At 51.0% G+C, this 22,805-nt stretch overlaps 8 protein-coding genes across 8 annotated transcripts; 2 read left to right on the forward strand and 6 right to left on the reverse strand.

Moving 5' to 3' along the window:
• Positions 1-469: 469 nt before the first annotated feature.
• On the reverse strand, positions 470-1,573 carry NUU61_002853 (HVA22/TB2/DP1 family protein; the record flags this gene model as incomplete). The annotated part of the gene is made up of 3 exons (XM_056653435.1): positions 470-1,333; positions 1,393-1,489; positions 1,545-1,573. 3 exons carry the CDS (start codon positions 1,571-1,573, stop codon positions 470-472), a joined length of 990 nt encoding a protein of 329 aa, XP_056514502.1.
• A 614-nt stretch (positions 1,574-2,187) lies between these two features.
• NUU61_002854 (NRDE family protein) lies at positions 2,188-3,204 on the forward strand (the record flags this gene model as incomplete). The annotated part of the gene is given in 3 exon segments (XM_056653436.1): positions 2,188-2,253; positions 2,309-2,731; positions 2,746-3,204. The coding sequence occupies 3 exon segments, from the start codon at positions 2,188-2,190 to the stop codon at positions 3,202-3,204; spliced, it is 948 nt and encodes a 315-aa protein (XP_056514503.1).
• A 3,224-nt stretch (positions 3,205-6,428) lies between these two features.
• On the reverse strand, positions 6,429-8,079 carry NUU61_002855 (cytochrome P450; the record flags this gene model as incomplete). The annotated part of the gene is made up of 2 exons (XM_056653437.1): positions 6,429-7,595; positions 7,675-8,079. The coding sequence occupies 2 exons, from the start codon at positions 8,077-8,079 to the stop codon at positions 6,429-6,431; spliced, it is 1,572 nt and encodes a 523-aa protein (XP_056514504.1).
• A 668-nt stretch (positions 8,080-8,747) lies between these two features.
• Positions 8,748-10,441, forward strand: NUU61_002856 (bZIP transcription factor; the record flags this gene model as incomplete). The annotated part of the gene is made up of 3 exons (XM_056653438.1): positions 8,748-9,068; positions 9,133-10,285; positions 10,338-10,441. The coding sequence occupies 3 exons, from the start codon at positions 8,748-8,750 to the stop codon at positions 10,439-10,441; spliced, it is 1,578 nt and encodes a 525-aa protein (XP_056514505.1).
• Positions 10,442-10,706: 265 nt separating this feature from the next.
• On the reverse strand, positions 10,707-11,071 carry NUU61_002857 (uncharacterized protein; the record flags this gene model as incomplete). The annotated part of the gene is made up of 3 exons (XM_056653439.1): positions 10,707-10,752; positions 10,813-10,874; positions 10,931-11,071. 3 exons carry the CDS (start codon positions 11,069-11,071, stop codon positions 10,707-10,709), a joined length of 249 nt encoding a protein of 82 aa, XP_056514506.1.
• Positions 11,072-12,052: 981 nt separating this feature from the next.
• On the reverse strand, positions 12,053-12,999 carry NUU61_002858 (alpha-hydroxy acid oxidase; the record flags this gene model as incomplete). Its single annotated transcript, XM_056653440.1, has 4 exons — positions 12,053-12,297; positions 12,359-12,439; positions 12,487-12,639; positions 12,711-12,999. Coding segments are annotated over 4 exons (768 nt in total), but the record flags the coding sequence as incomplete, so codon positions are not given.
• A 2,757-nt stretch (positions 13,000-15,756) lies between these two features.
• NUU61_002859 (uncharacterized protein) lies at positions 15,757-16,171 on the reverse strand (the record flags this gene model as incomplete). Its single annotated transcript, XM_056653441.1, has 2 exons — positions 15,757-15,966; positions 16,052-16,171. The coding sequence occupies 2 exons, from the start codon at positions 16,169-16,171 to the stop codon at positions 15,757-15,759; spliced, it is 330 nt and encodes a 109-aa protein (XP_056514508.1).
• A 1,292-nt stretch (positions 16,172-17,463) lies between these two features.
• NUU61_002860 (uncharacterized protein) lies at positions 17,464-20,540 on the reverse strand (the record flags this gene model as incomplete). The annotated part of the gene is made up of 2 exons (XM_056653442.1): positions 17,464-20,328; positions 20,385-20,540. 2 exons carry the CDS (start codon positions 20,538-20,540, stop codon positions 17,464-17,466), a joined length of 3,021 nt encoding a protein of 1,006 aa, XP_056514509.1.
• Positions 20,541-22,805: the final 2,265 nt, after the last annotated feature.

The raw sequence follows: 22,805 nt of genomic DNA on the forward strand, positions 1-22,805 counted from the left end.
TTATTAAAAGCAACAGGTACCAACTCTGATTGTCTGTATTCATGTATTAGTGAATGGACAATGCATTCGACTCCCAATCTAATCTCCATCCCCAGACACCCGGCATACAAACAGCGTCACAAACAGCGTCTACCAATCCTGTTTCTCTTTGTCTCGCTTCTCTACGCGTCCCTGGTATCTCTCCTTTCCACCCCTGGCCTCAAACCCCGGTGGCATTCTTGCGATCGACTCCTGTCCCGAGTGCCCGACACCTTGCAGCGGGAACTCGGATATGCACGTAATTCTTCCGACGGTCCCATCTGACCCATCTACACACTGACGCACAGGTCGCTTGGAGCAAGTTGGATTGGATTCAGCGATCAGAAATAGCAAAGGCCGAGTTTCTACTTTCCTTTCCCCTTTTTCTTTTTCTTCCTTTCTTCTTTGCCCGAACACGACTCGGCCCGGCGATGGATCTCCCCCATACAGATTAGTAGCGATCATGACCGGTGGTCCGCGACCGAGCAATCTCATCGACGGCGCGCGCCGCGAAATCGGTGCCAGATGAGCCCGAAGAATCATGGTCGTTGCCAAACCATCCAGATGCCCATCGGCCACTGGTTTGTCGGGTCTTGCCCAGGTCTTCGTCGTCGACCACATCGAAGGAGTTGTCGCTACGGTTCTTCCGCAGCGGTGCACCGTACGCCAGGTCGTCAGTTTCGGGGTCATCGCGGCTCAGGGTCTGCTCCTCACGAGCCAGAGTTGATCGCAGGAAATCCAGTAGCTCCCGCTGGGATGATATATACTGCGCCTTCTCTGCGCCCGACATGGACTGGATCTGTCGTTGGAGCAGACTGCCACTGGCCGACAGCTCCTCAGCTCGTGCCTCACGAGATTTGCCTGTGGCGGTAACAGACCCCACAGCGGAACTCAAAACCGAGTACCAGTCATTGGCAGCGGGCGTAGCTGGTGCGCCGGCGGCACCAGCGGCGGGGAGGTTGAACCGGGAAAGGAGAGATTGTGCGTAGGCCGCGGGTCCCGTCGGTGGCGGTGGCGCCGATTTCTGTGGAGGGAGACCAAGGACTTTCTCTCGGACCAGATCGATTGCCTGGTAGAAGTATAGCAGGCCCAGGGCCTTGGCTCGCTCATGGGTGCGGCCGATCATCTCTTCGATCTCCCGCTCATGGTGGGTCAGAAACGGATCCACGTAGTCCTGGTATAGCAGACGAGCCCCTTGCGTCTGGGGAAGAACGAGATAGCACAGGAAGAAGAGTCGGATCCAACTGTAGAAGGGGAACCTGCAGATGTCATCGGCCATTAGTGTGTGGCTCGGGGAGATGGACAAGGGGCCAGACTATACCATCCGATTATGAAAACGGTCCAGGATTCAGCCAGCAAGACGACCGACAGTACCACCCAATACATCAGCCATGGAGCCAGTTGTGAGGGGTCGGAGGAACGAAGGGCCTTGTAGGACGCGAAGACGGGGAACAGGATGGTGATCACCGAGCTGTCAGCAGAGGTGGGATTAGCCTGGTATTGCACCTGGGATAGAAAGCACTTACGACATCAAGTCCGCAAAGATTCCAAACATGATGGCGAGATTGGGTGAGATGAGCAGCTAGGACTGAGGGAGCCTCTACTCTCCAGAGGCCAGATGGGAGTGGGTTATAGCTGATTTTTTTGGATCCTAGGGGCCCCGCAGGGGATTTGTGTGGGGGGGCACCGGAAACACTGATCTTGCAGAAGACAAAGCCCAGTGGGTCAGAGGAAAAAACAGACAATGAAGACAGCGGCCGGCCGCTGAGAGACTTCTAAGCTGAGGGCAAAAAAAGCGAGGTGTGCGATAACGATAGTCGGGGGAACAACTTGGGGGCCGATCAACGGTTCGTCTTGACGTCACGCGAGACCAGACTTAAAGCAGCTGGGGATAGCTCGTGGCTTGGAGGGAGCCCTGGAGCTACAGGTACGTGGACTATCCACATCTTTGCAACATCCAGCCGTGGACTCTCATTTACCAACTCTCCTACTTCATAGCCAACTGGCGGAGACGGGATCGGCCCAACCACCCGGTGCCCAAGGGAGGTTTGTAGGACGGGAGATCTGTGGGTTTTTGGTTTTCTGTTCTTTCTTTCTAACCCGGGAAACCCCTCACTACATTTCGTTTCGTATGTCTTCAGTTCTTGAGGGGACCTTGGAAACAACACAATGTGCATCGCCTTGATCTCGACTGCGCACCCTTCCTACTCTTTGATCATCATCGACAACCGAGATGTACTGCGTGCCCTCCCCAGACCATGAATCGCTGCTTGTAACTGACTACAGCCAGGAATTCCTCCATCGACCAACATCCTCGCCCGACTGGTGGCCTGAACCAAACTCACATGTCCTCGGCTCACGCGACCTGGCCCGAGCCACGCACGGCACCTGGATGGGTGTGACCAAGCAGGGCAAGGTGGCGGTGCTCACCAACTATCGTGAAGACAAAGCCAGCGAGGCCGTCGGGGTATATAGTCGAGGGGTCATCGTCAACAGTTGGTTGACAGGGCCTGTGGACAAACAGCAGGCCACCCGCGACTTTGTCCAAGCGCTGGTCGCCAGCCCAGAGGCCAAGCAGGTGGGCGGATTCAGTCTGGTTTGCGGCCACATCAACGAGCCACTAGCTATTGTCTCCAACCGCTCCTCCGATATGGACCACATCACCTGGGTGGCGACGGAGAAGAACCAGACGCGCGGACTCAGCAATACCAGTGTGGACGATCGCAGCTGGCCGAAGATCCTGGGGGAGAAAAGTTCATGCAGGAAGAGATCGAGAAACATGTGCGTGATGGACAGGACGAGGATGCCCTAATCAAGCGCTTGCTCGATGTGCTCAGTATCGATACCCTGCCACGACTAGCGGAAGAGAGCGCCAGCATCGACACGTATATTCACCACCTGCGCAAGAGCATTTTTATTCCTGTGATTGGTGCCCCCGATGATGCCGATCACACCGCTGAAGAAATCGCAGCAGCACGCGTCGAGGACGAGACGAAGACCTCGACCAACGGGGCGTTCGATCAGACCTACACCAGTGGGGTCTATGGCACCCAGAAGCAGACGATCCTTCTGGCTCGGCCCGATGGGCGAGTGCGATACTTTGAGCGGACGCTTTACGATAACCAGGCCAAGGCTGTGCCCATGGGGCAAGGCGACCGGTCGTTTGAATTCGACATCACACAATAACCCCGGACCCCAGCCTTGACGTGAACAGATGGAATGGATGGCGTTAAGTGAATGTCAATTGTAGATTTGATGCGTCACGAGATGATGACTTGATTTGGCCTGAATTTATGGCGCGATGAAGTACAGGATTCCATTGCAGACCTGTTGGATGACTCTGACCAGAGCCCATGTCCTTGATATTCTTCATTCCGTATACCTTGAGTTATTCAGTCATGTTATTTTATGACTTAATTTGTTCGCAAAGATATCCCCCGAGAGCAATCCAGACAAAGTGGGTTGGGATAGGGTACTAACACTAATGATCAGCCACTGTATCTTACACAGCTGACTATCAACAAAAAGCTGTCAAGTTGTCACCGACAGCAAGAGCTATACCGTTCTGAATCCTCAAAACTGGAGAAGACGGCAAGTAGTCTATTAGACAAGTGGTGACATAGATTGTATGTATCTCGGGGAGTACCACAACAGTATCTCTAGACGTTCTGGAAAACGAGTAGTAAGACTTCCCCCGACTTTCACTTCAGATACCCATACCAAATAATGCCCGACAATTCTTGGCTCCCTATGTCGGCTTGAATTCTCGGTTCACCAAGGAGCACTGAGCAAGGCTTTGAGCGGCCTTTGTATGTAGCTGCTTGGGGGCGGGACCGAGGGGGTGCATTGATCTACCCACTGTATGCAGCCTTGTTCCCATTATTCTCTGAATAGCTACAGAGTACTGGCCCTCGCCGTTGCCCCCAACTCCTTTGGTCCCATCGAAATCCTTCAACTCGCACATCGTGTTTACTTACTACTTACTATATCAGGAATATCATAGAAGAAAATCAATCTAGGCCTTCGATACATAGTGATGTACTAGTGGAAACTGCGACTATAGGGGGTCTCAAATCAAGAGGCTTAACCCGACTCGGCTATAGAAATCTCCCTGTAACAGTCCCCAAATACATAATGAACAAAATATGCCTCAGATGTTGTCTATTTACATAGGTTATCCTTCACTTTCCCTCCTGACCCCCTCACCTTTCTGGAATCTCATCTTCCGATGACTCTACATCATGACCGACTTGAGCTGGATACTACAGATCTCTTTTCTTTTGACAATTCTGCTTAGTATCTGGACACATGGCACGGCCGGGGCGTTTGACAAGAAGAGGACCAGGGGAACCTTTTACGCTCTCCAGGGAGATACTGGAGTGGGAGTCGCTCAGCAGCAGCCACGCTGGAAGGATGTTTACGGTAAGGAAGATTCTTTTCCCTTTTTATTTCTTCTTCATTTCTTATTCTTTTCTCCCCCTTCATACCTGGCTAAGCATGGATGATATCTTATAGATAGTGTGATAAAACTCTACTCCATTCTTCAGAGACGTCGCAAAGCATCGCCCAAAATTTATTGCGGAGATAATATCTTATACGCTATGACGTGCTCAGAAATAGACAAATATTCCCAACACCAGCGCCTAAAGAATACAAAGACCAAATTGTGACTTTTCAATATCGAGGTATGTCTTGGAAATGTTTTGGCCACGCTAAAGTAAAATCTTTGGTGTTGTTAAGACGGAGCTCAAACAGCCATCTTAGACGTTCCTCTCCTCGAAGCGGCGGGGAGAGGTGCATGATCTGAGGAAGATGGACATGTGTGCGCAGATCCAGCAAGGCATGCTAATAGTATGGACGACGTTTACATCATCGTCTGTAGGCGGACAATTGATTCTCCTAAAGGGGAGATTAAGATTGGCAACAAGCGATTGATCGACTGGAACTCTTCTACTGTTCCAGAATTTCGGAACCTAGACGATCATTGGAGATGGTACCTTAGCGTTGTTCTTCAGCACGAGTTGCTTCATTTGATTCTACACTGTGAGTCTTGCCTACTAGCGAGATGGCCACTACCATAACTATAGCTGATTGAATCCTTTTTTTATTTAACAGATGACGACCACTTGCTTAGCAAAAGCCCAAGAGCAGTGGCATATAGTTTCAGCAAATCTTCCGAGCTAGTTTTCAGAAAGCCACATTTAGTGGACACTAATGACGACAACCTTAGTATACTGCTGTTGTGTAAGTTGAGAATATCGCCCAAGGCAATTATTGGAGCAGCGCAAGTGGTATTATGGATAGCTGATCAGAGTCGATGCAATACATCTAGCATGGTTCATGAAGGCTAATGATTGGAGCAAGGGCTACGCCCCAAACGAGAGAGATATCTATTGAGGATGTTGACAAGTCAACTTGTTTGTGCTGTTACCAAAGCACACCAAACTACACAGTTCCCATTCAATTCGCCAATACATGATTCTAATATGCCCGGGATCAAAACCATCGGACAAAGAACAATTAAAGAGCAACAAGGGCTTGAACTGGCGAGTTTACCGTCGTAAACCAGGACTTCATTACCTGCCTATCCTGAAGAAAGACGTCGTGGTAGGTGGATCGTGTTCTCGAGTTCTGTCTCTGCGGACTTTGGCTTTTTCCCATAAGTCTACTACCACCCTTTGATACCCTTCCCCCTCCGGGCCCCTTCATGACCAGAGCTCTGGACAGCAATGGCCGCGTCGAAGCAGCTGCACGGTCGTTTGGCTTGTTCAGCTCGTCTTCTAACTAACCCTCTGCTAGCGCGGGTGGCCTTGCTGATACGCTGACTTCTATTTCGTCCTTGGCATCCATGCCTTATTCTAATGACCTTTGTTAGGGCTTCGTCACTGGGATAGTCTCCTGCAACTTGCCTATTTGCAGGTGAATGCGTTACGGCGCAGTATTAAAAAAACGAGTTTTGTTACTGCTGTGTTTTGGAGATTGGTGGTCCAGTGGGAAGAGAACAAGGAAGTAAAGGGGAAAGAGAGAAAAGAAGGGACAAAGGGGGTTGAAATAATGGATTAGTATATTTTTAGCGGGAAGTGTTTTTTTTTTACTTTATTTGTATCCCTTCGTTGGGCTAATTTTGACAACTTACTACTCAAGCCGTCGAAGGGTGAACACAAGATAAAATTAAGGGTGATCTACTTCAAGGACGGCAAAGTAGATGTTGACTTGGAACAAGAGTATAAAGAGAGATGGAATACAAGTTTATTCAAGACAGACACTTGTAATTTGATTGAGCAGGGTATGCATAAAGATACATTCATAAGTGAAGAAGATTTCATTGTCGTCATTATCGTGAACCGCACTCTCCCAGACTATCCGAACGGTGACGTTCAAGTAATCCACCCTTAACGAGCACACCAAGTTTAGTTGGCATCCTCAGCCTGGTGCATGCGGACGGTAACCAGATCCGCAGGGGCGCTGGTCAAGCTCAAGTTCCAGCGGATCTCACGATCGGGATGGACATCCTCGATCTGGTCAAAGCGCTGCAGCAGACGGGCGAGCACATAGCCAGCCTCGGTGAGAGCAAACTGCTGGCCGATGCAGATGCGCGGTCCGCCATTGAACGGCAGGTACTCCCAGCCCACCTTGCGGGTGGCCCAGCGCTCGGGCTTGAACTCCTCGACGTCGGCCCCCCAGATGTCCTTGCGGCGGTGCATGACATGCGTGCTGTAGAGGACGGACTGGCCCTTGGGCAGGTAGATGGGCGATTGGCCGTCGGGCCCGCCACCGCGCGGCAGGGTGGTGTCGCGGGTGGCGATGCGGCGGTTGAATGGGACGACCGGGTACAGGCGCAGCGACTCGTTCATGCAGTACTGCAGGTACTGGCAGGCCTTGAGCGCGGCGAAGGACAGATTCTGGGGGGACGAGTACGAGCCAAAGGTGTCGACGATCGTCTCGCGCAGCTTGCGGAACACTTCCGGGTGGCGGGCGAGCAGCAGGACAGTCCAGCTGAGCAGCGACGCTGTGGTGTCGCGGCCCGCCAGCAGGATGTTGAGGGATTGCGAGCGCAGCTCGATCGGGTCACGCGTGACGGCGACCAGCGCGTCCAGGAACACGTACTGCGAGGTTTTCTCCTCGTCGGGGAGCTTCTTCTCGGTCTCGGCTGTGCGCAGCGCCTTGTCGACGAACTTGTCCACAAACGCATGTACTTGCTTGGTCATGTGTCGGGTTTCCTTGTTTTCGGCGAGGAATGCCAGTTTCTCCAGCCGCGTCCGCTGTGCTGCCACCGCCTGCGATCGGTCGAAGTAGCTGGCGAACGAGTCCTCCGGTCGGTTCAGGCCGTTCAGCGCGCCCAGCTGGCTCTCGACACTTTCGCCAAAGAGAAACTCGGTCGCCGAGTCGATCGTCAGCCGGAAGAAGATGGTTTGGATGTCGGTCGCGTCGGTCCACCCATTGGCGCCGGCGGGGAGCGCATGCATGGCCTTTTGGACATGTTGTTCCTCCAGATCCAACTGACTGATTTGTTCACGGGTAAACTGGGGTCGCAGCAAGGATCGCGACCGCGACCATTCCTCTCCGTCGGCGGTGAACTGCGTATATGTTAGTTGTCGAGCCCATCTCAATCGGGGCGCACAAAAAAAATAAAAATAAAAATAACACGAAACTCACGATTCCAGTGCCCAGCAGGGGATGGATGCTGCGGCGACGGGCCTCGCCCAGCTCAAATTCCTTGAATTGAGTGGCCAGCACCGCTTGGATGTTTTTAGGGTCGACGGTGAAGATGTGCATGCGGCCTAGATTACGGATGCGATATGTTGTGACGTAACGGTTCTCCTGGTCGCTGATGACCCGCAAACGTCTTTCTCCCAGTTCAGGGAGACGTTTCTCCCCGACGGCGGCGAGCGTCTCCTTCAGGTTATCGACGCCGAAGGGATCCTTGCATGGAAATAGAGGCAGGCTGCCACAGCCCAATTCGCGAGCCTTGCGAGCATGGATCCAGGAGGTGACCAGCACACGGACGAAATGCAGCACGACGGCCGCGACAGCGAAACCCAAGATGAAGGAGACCGTCATGATGCCGACTAAAATGTGCTGATATTTTTTTTGGATAATTTTTTCCCTCAAATTTCACTGTTGGGGCGCCGGCGTATATTTATGTCGTCCACAGCTTCCCAACCTCGGCCCGTCAAGTGGAGAAAACATCTGGTTGCAGCGCAGGATCATCCATGCAGCGCCAATAGGAGCCCCGACGGTCGTGATTATCGATCGCAGCCGGAGGCTCGGGGCAATTCGCACTGGTTTCGTCATTTGGTGCTTCTTGGGGGCCGCATTCCATGACTTTGATCGGACTGGCCGTCTCCACTGTGAACTGCGTATCAGCATCAGCAGAAGGATTCTCGGGATCGGTGATCCCCCAGATCCGGTGAGACAGAGTTTTTGCCTAAACCGGAGAGGTTGTCATTCCTGAAAAAAGGCCAGAACTGCCATGTCGAGTGAGACCTCACTGAGATGAAAAATACAAAAATAAACATGAATCTGCGTGATGGCCCCTCGGTCCAACCGAGGCAGAGCCGATTAGTGATCAGCAAAGTTCCAAGGTTGGAGGGGATTCTGGATAGCTGCTTGCTGTTAATGAGCTCAGTCAATCTTTGACTCCTATCGATGTTTCTCTCTCTTTTTTTTCCCTGTAGCATTGTCTTCCATTTTCAACCAGTTGAAAGCTGCATCGCTGCATAGTCCCGATGCCAGCATCCGAGGGCCCACGGTCTGACCAGACCTTGTCGGACATGCTGTCCGCACGATCCTATTTTGAAACACCGCGCGAAGGGTCTCAAAAGGACGACGAGGAGACAGTGTTGAGGGCACGGGAGCCACAATCGAGAGAGTCCAACGCCGAGATCGAGGGCAACCGGCGGCTAAGGCCACGGAAAAGACCACCGCCAGGAGACCCGAAGACTCCCGAACAAGCCCCCGAGAGCAAGACCCCAGACTCACCGGATCGACCCGTGCGGAAACGGGGGCGGCCGAAGTTGGATACGGCGAAGGATGCCACTGCGCTAGAGGTAAACAAAAAAACGTGCCGATGACTGATCCCCCCCACATACATGCCTGACCCGAGAGTGACAGGAACGGCGGCTGCAAATCCGACGGGCACAACGGACCTATCGTCTGAAGAAAGAGACAACCATCCAGACCCTCAAGACTCGTGTAGCGGTGCTGGAGCATACGCTGCAGAATGTGTCTGACTTGCTGGACGTGGCTCACCAGGACGGTGGCAATACTACGAGAATAGCACCGGATTATATGGCTCGCACGAGAGAGCTGGTGCTAGCGGAGATCGACAAAACGCGACATCCCCGAGAACACAACCAGATTGAGCGGGCTGGCGGGGGCCTTGATGATGATGATGATGTATTCGGATACCACGTCTTGCAAGCGGCGAACAGTGCCGACACAAAACACACACACGTCTACTATCATCATCATCATAATAACCCACAAAAACACCCAGCCTTCTTGCGAGCCCGATCTCCCTCCCCACTAATCAACCGCCTCCTCCCAACCTCAACCATTTACACCTACAGCCACCAAGAGCGCGATCTCTCCCACCGACTGCACCGCTTCAGCCTTGAACACATCTACCGCTGGCTCACAGACCCAGGCTCAGACCCGGCGCTGTTGAGCCGCGTCTTCGGACTGTTCCCCTGCATCCACGACATGCCAGGCGTCAAGCGCAGCCTCCGGCGTGTATTGCAATCCGAGATTGGCAGCGCCCTGGAAATGGCCAAGTTGCCCTTCTACACTCTCGGAGGCGCGGGCACGCATTTCCCGCGCCGTGACCAGGACGGCCAGCCGGTTTACCCGGATAATATGCGGCGGCCGGGGAAGATCCTACGGCGGCTGGCGAGGATTCTGTGTCGGGGTGGGATTCAGGATTGGGATGAGGATTGGAGTGGTGATAAGGAGCCCTGGTGTGGGGAGGAAAAGGGAAAGAGGGTCAGTGAGGAAGATCGACTCCGTTCTTTGGATCTAGATGGAGACTGGTTCGATTGTCATGATGTGCAGGGGTATCTTGAGCATCGGGGCATTGTTCTGGATGGCTCGTCGCTGCGGCTGGAGGTTCCTGCTGCGACGGTGGGTGCGTTGTATGGGTTCTCGCTGGACCGCGCTGTCTCTTTTCCATACTCTTCTCCCGAGGAAATTTCTCCCGATGATAGTATCAAGGAGCAATCCTCGACCCCGTCGACACATGTTCTGGATGTGGAGTGTTTCTTTAATTGTGAGCCATCCGAGTCCTTTGTGTTTATGATCATCGCTAACACTATAACCAGTGCTTCTGGTCAATCTCCGCATTCTGGGCCGCGCTCCTGGGTTTCGGCTCTGGGATGTCGATGCTGCTCTGCGAGGCGCAATTCACCGTCGGCCTTTTGGCTGATAGAGCCAGAGATTGGATACTATGAGTTATGACGGGAATGATAGAAGACTTGGAAACCAATATAAAACCATGAATGTAAAATGCAATCCGTCACTGGTATTGTTCTTGGGTATATCGTAAAAAAGAAAAGTCTGATATGAATCACAGCATCACAGATCGCAATTAAAGAGAAAGGATCAATAGGCTTCGCAGATCGCTAGCTCATTATGCCGGTATTAAACGCGCCTCTGCCATGGTCCAATCGATTCGAGGGGGGGTGACACATCTAGCAGCAGATCTCACAGCACTCGAAGCAAGCGATACCGGCGCAACTGGAGACAAGTCAGTTAGGAATTTGTGAGGTTCAAGATACTCGTGGGATTCAGTCATACATTCCACAGCAGATACCGCCGCCATTTCCACCACCGCGTAGCTGCATCTGTTCCTGGCTGGTCTGATGGGGTGTTAGTTTTGGTTATGTGCTGATAGAGAATAAAATATGTCGCATACTGGCTGATCGGTCACAACGTTCTGGTTGCTCGAGGGCGCCGCAGGGCTGGAGGGCTGCTGCATGGTGAGGGTGTCGGGGTTCCAGTTGGACTCGGAGTGAGCCTCGGGGACGGGGGACTTGAAGAAGTTGAAGTTGAACATGGTATCGCGTCGGAAAGAGGGACGTGAAAGAAAAGAGTAGTAAATAAAGAAGAAGTAGAGGAATAAGTAGAATTAGAGTGGACAAGAGCTAAGGAAAGAAAAGGGGGAAAAGGGAGAAAGGAGACTATATATACCGGTGGTTAATTTCCAATGTGGAGGATCGGCTCCTAATTGCCTTCATTAGCGCCCAACAAATTTAGTCCATCTATTTTTTTTTTTTCTTTCTTTTTTTCTCGCATTCCAATCGGCTGTCGTCGGTTCAAAGTGACGGGGATGCTAAGTATAGCTAGTGTCAACACTAGTCGGAATCATGCTGCCTGCTGACTGCGGCATCTGACGCGACTCACACCGCCACAGGGCTTTTTGTGTAGGATGGAGATGGATGCGATGGGCAAGGAGTCGCTGGCTATAATTATACATGCTAGATTCTAAAATAGAGATTCCAGGGTTCAAGATTCTTCTGATTGTCTGGTAGAACAAAGTCGCAAATTTGAAGACGGCTCAGCCCTAAACTCAGCCCTGGGCGACGCGCCAAGGGGGCTTGGCGGCCCACGTTTTTTGCAATTGATTTGTGATAAGAGTTAGCTTGTCAGACTCTTCTTTTGCTGGTAGATGCACAGTGGATAGGTGAAAAGGGTCATATTTCAACTCGATATATCTCGACCCTCGTCAAAGCTTGGACAAAACACCGTCCGCGTGCAGAACCGACAAGTAACACCTCTGGATCTCGCCGATTGTCCGGCACCTGCTGTCCGGTCAGATGATGGACCACATACCACCGCACAAGAAGAGGATACTCACCCCGCCAATGCCATGGTGATGCGAAGTTCCTGCTGCAGAGTCTTGATCCAAAGCTCCACCCCTTCCTGTCCGTTATACTGCATCATTGGTTAGTGGAAGTCTCTCATACTCACGGACAATACCCGACATGTGGCATAGTAAACAACCACAAGAAAAAAAAAAGAAACATGCCGCCAGCCCTCAGATTGGAATCCTTCCAATAGAACAGTAACTCGCCCCTAACGCCAGGGCCTTGAAGATGTCCGAGCCACGCCGAATCCCTCCGTCAATCGTAAGCGGGATCCGCCCTCGTGCAACGGGGGCGCAGGCTCGAAGTGCATCCAGTGTCGACGGCCCACCGTCCAGCTGGCGGCCTCCGTGATTCGAAATGACAATGCCATCGACACCGTACCGGATGGACAGCTCTACATCTTCGGGCGAGCTCACTGCCATGGCATGTCAATTAAAATCAAATCAAATAAAATAAAGGGGGTACTTTGTATAGACTCATAACCCCCTTGAGCCAGATTTTCAGCGAGGTGTGCTCCCTCAACCATGGGATGATGCTCTCACAGTCCAGGCTTGCATCTAGCAAAGTCAGTTTAAATCAGAGACATTGTCGCTGCCAGACTAACCATAATCTGTGCGGACGGAGGTATCGCTGCCGTGGCTGAGAATGTTGGGCCATGGCATATCCTCGGGGATGCGGAATTCATTGCGATATTCGTGCAGTCGTTTCCCTACTACGGGGACATCTACTGAGAGAAATAGTGCCTTGTAACAAGCCTCTGCTCTCGAGAAAGGTGTAAGCTTCAGCCAAGAGCCTAAAAAAAGAAAACAAAGGAAAAGGGTGGTATACTTTCCGCGCGATCCAGTAGTTGCAGCGTAAAAGACCGATCTCGCAACGCACACATCTGGATCACATATGGGTTGCCGAGTCCTTGAGCAGCGACATCTTCGAGAGAGTAATTCGAATAAGATGACAATCCCATGCAGATCCCGAATTTCGCGGCAGCCTGGGAGGTAGCCACTTCGCCGTCAGGGTGGGCTAGTTTGTGGGAGGCGGCGGGACTGAATCCGAATGGAAGAGATACCTGATCGCAATTAACATGCCTGGGACTGGTTGCGTGGACAAGAGTTGACAAACCCTACTAGATACATTTATGAAGCCATAAGGGATTAGGGGTGAAATAATTAGTTTTGAGAGTGACCAGGGGCTATTCGACAGGAACATTCTAGGTTGATTTATATTGCACTGGAGAGCCCACTCGTTTGGTTTTTCCGTACTTGGGAAGATCAAAAGGCCTACTACAGGATTCAACAAGCTAGAATCATGACCTTAAAAGTACACTAGTGGTCTATCTCGGTTCCTGTACTTCAGCTCGCGCAGGTAGACCTTATATTTGGATTTTATAAGCTCCGATTATAATACATATATATAATATTCTCGTTTGAAAATAGAGTATTTGATTATATATTTAGTAGAGCTGCTTATAAAAAATCCTATAAATATGATTATAAAATATAAATTAAGAAATAATGGAAGATAATTTGTTTATATAAGCGTTTTGGGGTGCCAATAGCGAAAAAGTTGGGATGTCCCTATCAATACCCGGCGGCAAGGGCATTCATTACGTCGAAAGAACAAGCCAAAATAAAGTAAGAAACAAAAAACATACAACAGCCAGGATTCGCTGGTGGTCACCCACCCAACTACTAACTGGCCGGCGTGTGGCTTAAGTACGGCTGAGCGGACGGGAAGCCCTGTTCTCCACACCCTGTGGTCGTATGTACTGGAATATTAAACCCAACTAACACGTATAGATAGGGTATTCCCACTTTTCTGGTACCTTTGTGCAGGGTCTCTTGGCTATATACTGTTTCGATGCAAGCTGCTTCATAACGCGAAGACTGTGACTGGCTACCATAATTTGCGAAAGGATCCCATGATTTCTCTGAGATGCTGTATATCGGAAATCTTGGACCTGTCCAAGACCGGCGTCAGGTACGTGAGACACGTCTAAAATATCTGGGTATAGAAAGGTATTTCAAGGAAAAAAAAGTCAAAGTACATGTATAGCTGTACTCTGTAGTTCAGCCTTTTTCTTGCTTCTTGTCTAGAGAGTGGTTATTGCTCATGACTCAAAGGGGGGGGAGAAATGATTTCAATTAAGGCCCAGTTACTCTTCCACCATTTTATGTCAAAGCGGGAATATTCCAGAAAGCTATTCAAGCCAGCTTCGACGACTTTCTTTTGCTGTGTGGATAACTGAACTGTCCTCTTCGACCAGAGATACCCCACAGGGTGCTGAGCATCGCGGGCGTCTTTCATGCGTTTCCCGAGGCAGTGGTGGATCTTAAAGACAAGGAGATCTAGTGCAGACATGTATGGCAGATCAGTAGCCCATCGAGTTTCTGCAACTGTTAATGCTCCCTCGGGGGGCATAAGGTGACTTGGGCCAATAAGTTAGCATGTTGTTTGCTTTCTTTTTTTTCTTTTTGTTCACAATCATGCATATAAAATAGGAATCCATAGCTCACTCACTATCTCTTTCGGGGTAAAGCCTGTAGACACATCACCACCATCCCCATGTTCAGACATTCGGGGTTCAAATTGCTTGGCCATTGTTCGGAATTCACCGGGATGCATTAGAAATAGACCCAGTTTGAAGTGCTCTGGGGGTCCCGAGGGGGAAGTTCGAATATCCTGTCATCGAATCCGTCCCCTAGATCGATAAGGAAGTCCACATCCTAATTAAGGGGGGAGGGTTAGATATTTTTGCTCGCAATGATAGGCTAGGAAGTGAGCACAAACCAGAGTCCCTCTGCTAGAGGGTAGGACTCGCCAGAGAGCAGGCCCCCCAATGATGACTATTCGAACGTTTTGAAATGCAAGAAAGTGTTGGAGCCGACGTATCACATTCTTAGCTGTGGCCTCTAAGAGAGGAAAACTAGGTTTGGGCATGATCAAAAATCAGCATAGATCTTGGGGGAGGGGAATTTGATCTAGCTGGTTGGTTTATAAAGCTATTCCCGTTCCTTCTCTCTGAAGCCCAGGATCTTCTGAAACTCTCCTGACTGTCAGAGAAACAGACTTACCACAAAGAGGGCAGGAAATAGCCGTATATCAAATCTGAGATCGATTGCATCACTAGGACTAGTGTAGTCCACTTAAGATGCCATTGTATATCGAACGAACTTATTTCCACTTGCTTTAGTTGATCGTTTCGGAGCGAGTCATGTGTAGCTTGATATGTTGAATATGATTTAAAGAGTATAGTCAAATCGGGACGGTAATTGGTCCAGCAAAGAATCTAAACAGAATAAAACAAAACAAAGAAAAGAGAGAGAGAGAGAGAGAGAGAGAGAGAGAAAAGAAAAAGAGAATAAAACAAGAAAGAAAAAGGCCCAATACAATAACAGCAAAAACTCTGCGTTCAGGGAATATAAGTACACATCCTTTGAGCAAGCTCAATTGTTCCATACAAATTGTAAGCCGGCGGAGCAGGGAGCTCGTTGTTAGCGATTAAGTCATCTCGAAGCTGATATATAGGATCCCAAACAGTTTTCCCCGTCGGTCTCAGACTATTATATTCGCTCCAGAAATGCTGAAACCGAGGATGCAAAGTTTTCGGAACTACCGTCTCGGGGTCCTCCTGGCCCCCCGATAGACCAAAAAGCATATCTTTCCCAGCAACCATCAAGACCAGTAGCGTGATGCCAATCTCGACAAAGAAGTAAGATCGCCGCCTCGGTAAATGAGTCTGGGTTCAGGATCTTGATCGGATAGAGATCAGACCACGGGCCGTGCTGCCGTAAAAGATGCGGCGTGGAAGCCGGGGATCATCGGAGAGCACCAAGTTCGGGTCATGTGTAGGTGGAGCGTTGAGCGGGAAATCAGGAAGTCACCAGAGCGTGACCGGCTTGGCTAGGAGGGAGAGAACTGTGCAGTCCGGGTATCTCAATTCAATGTGGAAATGTATGTCCGGAACCGGACGCGCTCGACCATACCCCAGATTGATACGGTTGGGATTGGTGCAGCGCGGGAATCCAGCCGTGGAGAGCGTGTTGGTGGCAGACTCGAGATGGTCATCGGGAATCACGAATTCAATTTCCTAGAGTGAGTGTGTTAAGGGGGTGTCTCTTCTAGGAATATTTGTTTCCAGGGTTCACTTACCTGCTCCGGTAAAACTGCCCAACCAAGCCAAATGCCAACCGACCCCAGAGAACATGGGGAACTTGCGCATTGTCGAGGATACGGGCCACATCGGCCGTTGGCTCCGCGCCGGTAACTCGGTCCTTGGTGCTGGAGACTGGCATAGTGGTAGGAATCAATAAGGAACGAAAAGGCGTAGAAAGGATATCAGGGCTAACAGAGGATAGTCTCTCTCAAGAGATATTGTAGCTAGAATTATATTAGTGAGAGTATATCTCTTGGATTCCCCGGTTTATCTATTTTTAATCACTTCTTTGACTCGAGGGACTGAGCGCTAGAAGAAGATGAAATATTTTGTTTAGAATAAAGAGCGCGCTACTTACTTATGCAGGGAAGGGTCTTCGAAATAGTACTCGAGGAGAAAGCAACAAAGGATTCATGGGTAGATCTTTTATTTTCGCTAGAGTTCTTTGTCGAGTTCCAAGAAGCATCTTTAGATATCCAGAATAGGACCATCATTTGAACAAAGAGGCCAACTAGAGAGTATTTCAGCTCGAACCGACGATGTCTTTGATAACAATACTAACGTCAAAAGAATCGAAAAAAAAAATAGCTATAAGAGTCTTCTTGCCCTTTCTTTTTTGTTTCTAAAATTAATCATTCCCTTCCATCCAGGTAAAGCTATCAAGGAAATCCCGATAAGAATATAGAGCAACTTCCATGACCAGGAATGCTGACACCCGGGCCATAGAATTTCATCTTAAAGACCCCGAAGATACAATGGTACTTCTGCACTTCCACGATTCTGTGGAGACATGACTTTCGGGGCTGGATGGAGCCTCTATAGACAACACCCTGACATTTGACTATCGCACGCCACAATACTAATTCTGGAGCTTCGGGGGAAGGGGGTTCACTGAAACAATTTAGGGCTTACGTAGTGGATGAGTGGAGTACATGGCTTGGGCGATGACCACCAGTGAATGTTGATCTATCGAGCCAAAATAGATCATGCTATCCCGGCTTTCTATCTCGGGATGTTCATGCAGGAAACTATTAGGGAGAGGCGCAGTGACATGATTAACCGAAGTCTCGCACTTGCCGCGCATATTTCTTTTATGTTATTGTCTTCATAGAAAGGGGGGTTTGAACTAACCCCATAGGAAGAGGAAGAGGACTGAGTCAACCCAGGAAAAAGATGTGTCTAGGGTAGGTAAGCATTTATGCAGCCTTAATATGTCACTCGAGGAATTTACCTTCTGCCGAGGGATAAAATACCTAAAGGGTTACTGAACTACCTGTACAAAGCTATACAGAGAGAATAAACTCCATTCAAAACTCAATATCGACAATCCCTCAGATGCTTCCCAGTAATAAATTATATTTAATCATAAAGTCATTATAAACTGCCGTAAAGCAAGAGCAACAAACCCGCCCCCCACCAAGATTAGCCAAATCAAGTCCATTGCTGACACCACTTGCGCAACAGATTCAGGTCCAGCGGCTCCAACTGGGCCATGGTCGGACTCGCCGCCTGAGCATTGTGAAGCGCAAAGTGCGGGAATTCGCAACCGACGACGGACTGGAAGAACGGCAGGATGCGGATCTTCTCGGCCTCGGCATTCTTGGACAGCGAGTTTGGAGGCAGATTGGAGAGCAGCTCAACCCATTTGGAGAACGGTACCTGGCGGCCGGAGGAGATGCATCCCTGCAGCGCATCGGCAAAGGTCGTGAATGGGATCGGCCTGGGGTGGACGAGATTGTACAGACGGGCGCCAGCGGCGCTGGGGTCCTGTCGGGTTTGGAGGGTGATGTCGCGAACGACGCGCGAGACCATGTCGACGGGGATCCAGTCCACGCTGCCCATGTCGTTCGGGATCAGCCCGCTGGCCTTGGACATGATGGCGAGCGAGTGCATCCAGTCGTTGCTTTCCCACTTGCCGGCGTTGCCCATCGAGGTTGGGCCGGCCACTTGGCCTAGTCGGAGAATAGAGATTGGGATTTGGAGCCGTTCGCCTGCGATGTCTAGCAGTCGCTCTGCGACGTGCTTGGACTGCGCGTAGCCCGTCAGCGTTGCGACTTCGGGGCTCCGGATCACTTCTTCGGGCACGGCGACATTCGGGCTGATGGCCGAAGCCCATCCCTGCACGGCCCCTACGCTTGACATGAAAACAAGGCGGGGCCGAGACGCGGCATTATTTGCAATTTTGATCGTGGTGGAGAGACTCTGAAGAATCTCCGGCCCAAAGGACGGCAACGAGAGCGCAAAATTGACAGCCCAGACATTGTGGATGATCACGTTGGTATTCTTGGAGATGTCGTTTAGTTGCTCTTGCGGAAGATTGAGATCAGGTTTGGAGATATCCACAGACACAAACTCCAGCCGTGGATCATCAAGATTGATCTGAAGATCGAGCACATTGGCCTGTCGCTGGAAGGCGCTCCGGCCATTGTTCCCACGGTCCAGGCATTTGAGACTGGTTACTTGAGGATCATCGAGGAAGTCCTTGACCATAAACGGCCCCAGGCGTCCCCGAGATCCAAGCAGCACAACCCTGACACCGTCGGAGGGAGAGGGCGGCTGTGCACGCGGGGTGGCGGGTTCAGGGAGGTCGGCTGTCAGATCTTCGAGTAGTTGCTCCATTCCATGTGTTTTTCTGTACCCAAATTCACTCTGGCCCTGACCAAACGTGATGTCAAGAGTGGCTTTGCTCAGGCTGTCGATGGATGGATTTTCGAATATTGTGCGCAGCCAGAAGTTGAGCGTGTTGCTCTCTCTCTTCATGCGTCGCACCAGCCCCAATCTCAGCTTCTGACCAAGCTCGACCACGGTAAGAGAGTCCATGGCCTTGGCAACAAAGAAGTCATCCGTATCTTCAAGTGGGTTGTCAGAATGGATATCGTGGACGATTGACCGGATGAAGTTTTTGGTCTCGTTCATCCAGTGATTCTCCAAAATCCCGATCTCGCTCTGCTCGTCGGAGACGCCATCAATGAAAGCCGTAGCAATGTATTCCGCATACAAAGACTCGGTCGGTTTGCGCGAAATGGTACCCTTGGGAGTTCTGAAAAAGCCGAGGTTGGGATCGCTGAGAAGGATTCGCGATCGTCGAACCTTGCCATAATCAGGCGCAATGGAGTTTGCTTTGACGATCGACGGCCAGATGGCGTCGATGAATTCTTTCTTGCTCATCTTTTGCTGTTCGGGGGACTTGCGAGGTTCAATGAGCAGCAGCACTTCCGGGCGACCATTGCCCACCATCAAGGCGCCCGCGACCAAAGGGTCCCCTTGCAAGACCATTTCCATGGGAATGGGCCACACCTTGTGGCTACTCGCCAGGACCAGAATGTCATCGGTGCGGGAATGGAACCGCCACAACCCCGGTTTCGTGGGATGAGGAACAAACAAGTCCTTTGTGCGCCACGTCTTAACATCGGGATAGGTATGTGAAAGCGACCGTCGGTTCTTGAACTTTTCATCTTGGTGCAACACCATTTCAAAGACACCGTCATCCACCTCCTGCATATCACACTCCTCGGCTGGGTTGGGCTCGAGGTATTCCCACTCCCCTGCCTGCGGCACGAGCATCTGCACCTGGCCAATCTCCAAAGAACCATACATTTGGCATACGTCGGTGACTTGGCTCAATTTGTTCCCGACGCTTGGTGCCAGTGGCCCTCCACCAAAAAGGACAAAGTTCAAGCGTTCGGCTTGGTGAAAGGCGTTGGGACCCGATGTCCACTGCTCGATGATAGACGGGGGAATGAACATGGCGCGCAAATCTTGTTGTTTAATGATGGCATCCACCATGAAACCGCTCGGTGGTGTCGACGGAGGGCCCATGACAATCGTGGCCGTGTGCGCCAATGTGGGCAAGATGATATAGGCTTGGACACCAGCTAGGTGATAGGGAGGGAAGCAGGAATAGAAACGCCCCGGCGGAGAGAAGTCGAATTGGGCGGCATTCTGTGGACGGCGTCCCTCGGGGACGGGGACAGAGGGGTCACTATCGGTGCAGGAAAATGTGCCATGTGTGAGGGCCACAAGCTTGGGCTGACCCGTTGACCCCGAGGAATGGAGGATGAGACATTTTTCGTCTTTGACTTCGGCAAAGGAGTGTTCAAATCGGTATGGAGGGGGTTGCGACTCGAGGACTTCGGCCAACGGCGGCACCTGCGTGAAAATAATAGAAGAGTCGAATTGGCGAAGATTCTTGGCCACGGGCCACATCGCCTCGCCGTAAAGCAGCACAGACACATCTGCCTGTTGGAGCAGGCCAAGGTTCTGGATGGTGGGGTTTCGTGGAGAGACGAACATAGTCTAGGGAAGATCAGTGATTCAGCCCGAGACTATTTGTTCGGGTGGAGATCACTTACCTTCCACCCAGTTTTGATGCCCGCGAACAAGATGATGGGATAGAGCAGGTCGGCCGTGCCGATGTAGGCCAGCGTGCGTTTTTGCTTGGAGACGTTGGCGAACGTGCGATCAATCCACCACGCGACCGAATCGACCGCGGCGGCCATTGTCTTCATGTCTACATCTTGGAAGCCGTCGGCGATCTGTTCTGACTTGGCGATCGCAGCGAACACGCGATCGGGCTCTTTGCGGGCGTAATAGTCGATAATGTGGGGGAGCAATCGTCGCCCCCTGTATTTCTCCCTCCTTCTATCCAAGGCTCGGTGCCATTGGAGATCGCCATGGTGGATGAGGCGCACAAGGGGGAAGAACACACCAAGAGAAAGAAAGAAAAAGAAAGTCACAAAGGCTCCAGGAAGGACCAAGAGGGGTGGAGTTTGAGAAGGGGAAAAAGGATCAAGAGGTGGTTTACCTCTCAAGTACCTGGAAGACTTCACAAGGGAATCACTCAGCTCAATTGGGAGTCATGACATGGATCCTCGACAAGGGTTTGATTCCCTGTCGAGTCAAGAAAGAAAGCAAGAGAAATGCCGTGCAACCCGCTGCGGGTCAAAAGATGAGAATGGTTCGTACGCTAATGCGCCTCCCGCCTTGTTCCCTCCCCGAGAGAGAGAGAGCGAGCTATAAGACGCGCGTGAGAAAAAAAAAAAAAAAAAAAAGAAAAAGAGCTGCCACACGATACGAAGGCTGGTTCCTTTGTGATTGACCCCTTGGAAGATACGTTCGGCTGTTTTTCTTTTCTTTTTTGACAAGATTTATAATTATGGTTTGGGAGTATCCATTGATCTGCCTCTTTTGGCCCCTGTTTTGGAGACTGGATGATATCATGCGCGATGGTCGCGACGCATTCCATGCGACTTGGCACGGATTCAAGGCTCTAATACCAGCTAGTGGCACCGTGGGCTTGTTGGCCCCACCGCATTTCCGCTTCCCCCGATCCCTAGCTATTCCACAATTTTCGGCCCTCCTGGTAAGATTGATCGACAGTAATATGAGCTGGAATTATGAGCGATCTCGCTGTCTCTTTCTTTCTCCAGGAGCCCTACTCGTCCCGTGCCGTAGGATCCCTTTTTGACAGCCGGGGCAAAGCGGATACTTGCCCCCCGGTCCCCCCGGGGTTGGTTGCGAACCAACCAGAGAACATACAATTCACATAAAAAAAAAAGTGGATTTCGGCCAGATCGAGGCATACACTAAGACAAAAAACCAATCCAACAAATTCAAATTCTAAAAAAGATCCCCTCTTTCAGACAGTTCCTCTCCCAGGCCCTATCGACGAGCGGGTGTCGGCTGGCACTTGGTTCTTGCCCATTCCGGAACACTCGGTTGGAGATATGAACCTTGGCCCCGGAAAAACTCCGACGAACCCTGGACAAACGTCTCCTGGGGATCGGCAAGGCGTCTTGAAAATTTTCAAACTTTCAAATTTTCACTCGGGACTCGGGGTTAGATGTGCACGCGTGTACTCAGCAAGGGGGGGGCGCTTGTCCCCTACAGTAAGTACAGTACTGTAGGCCATCGGGATTTCGATGGCTATCGCCATGCTCTCCTGTCTTCCGTACCCTACGTATCGCTAGCGGATGACAGATTCCCATCCAACAAGCCCGTCGAACGTCTGGGGGAATCAAACCGCGCGAGTCAAGCCATCGCAGACCCCATCTCGACAGGGTTTGGCAGATCACGTGTCACACAATCCATCCATGGATGGCGACCGTCTGGCACAATTTGAGGAATATGTGTAAGTTCACATGGGGGCCACCGTGAGTGAGAGTGGCGACACTTTTTGAATTTAAGTTGCGTCTTTCCTGGAGGGGGATGATTGTAAGATCGAAGAACGTCTGAAGGATGTGATTATTACTGTGATTACGGGGGCGACGGGAGAGAGTTGGGGCCAAGGGAGCAGTGGGGCGCAGAATTAGAAGAGCGAAGAGAGAGAGAGAGAGAGAGAGAGAGAGAGAGAGAGAGAACCCTGGTCATGATCATAACGATCATGCATGTGGCGTCAAGGGATCCCAGGCCCAAACCAGGACCTGCAGGTGTGCCCTGAAAGGAAGAGCGGCTGATGGCCATGTGCCAACCACAAGAGATAACACCCGGAGATAACTGCATTTACAGTAAGCAGCGGTCGAAGCGGAGCTGGGTCCGTCACGGTCAGCATTGCTTGATTATTCCAAGGTTGAACGTTTGCAAGATAACACGGTGGTTCCCTGGATCTGACTCGGAGTTTACCAGAGTCGGGGGGTTGAAAAGAGACAAGACTGGTGAGCACATCGAGGAGTGGAGCAAATTGAAGATTCACCATATAAACGGCACGGGATGGCCTAGTCATTAGGAGATGCTCTCCACTCTAATCTGTTTCTTTCTGCTCTGTTTTGCCCATA

Source organism: Penicillium alfredii, assembly GCF_028826965.1.
Source record: "Penicillium alfredii strain IBT 34128 chromosome Unknown utg000004l_segment0_segment0, whole genome shotgun sequence".
Lineage (NCBI taxonomy): Eukaryota > Fungi > Ascomycota > Eurotiomycetes > Eurotiales > Aspergillaceae > Penicillium > Penicillium alfredii.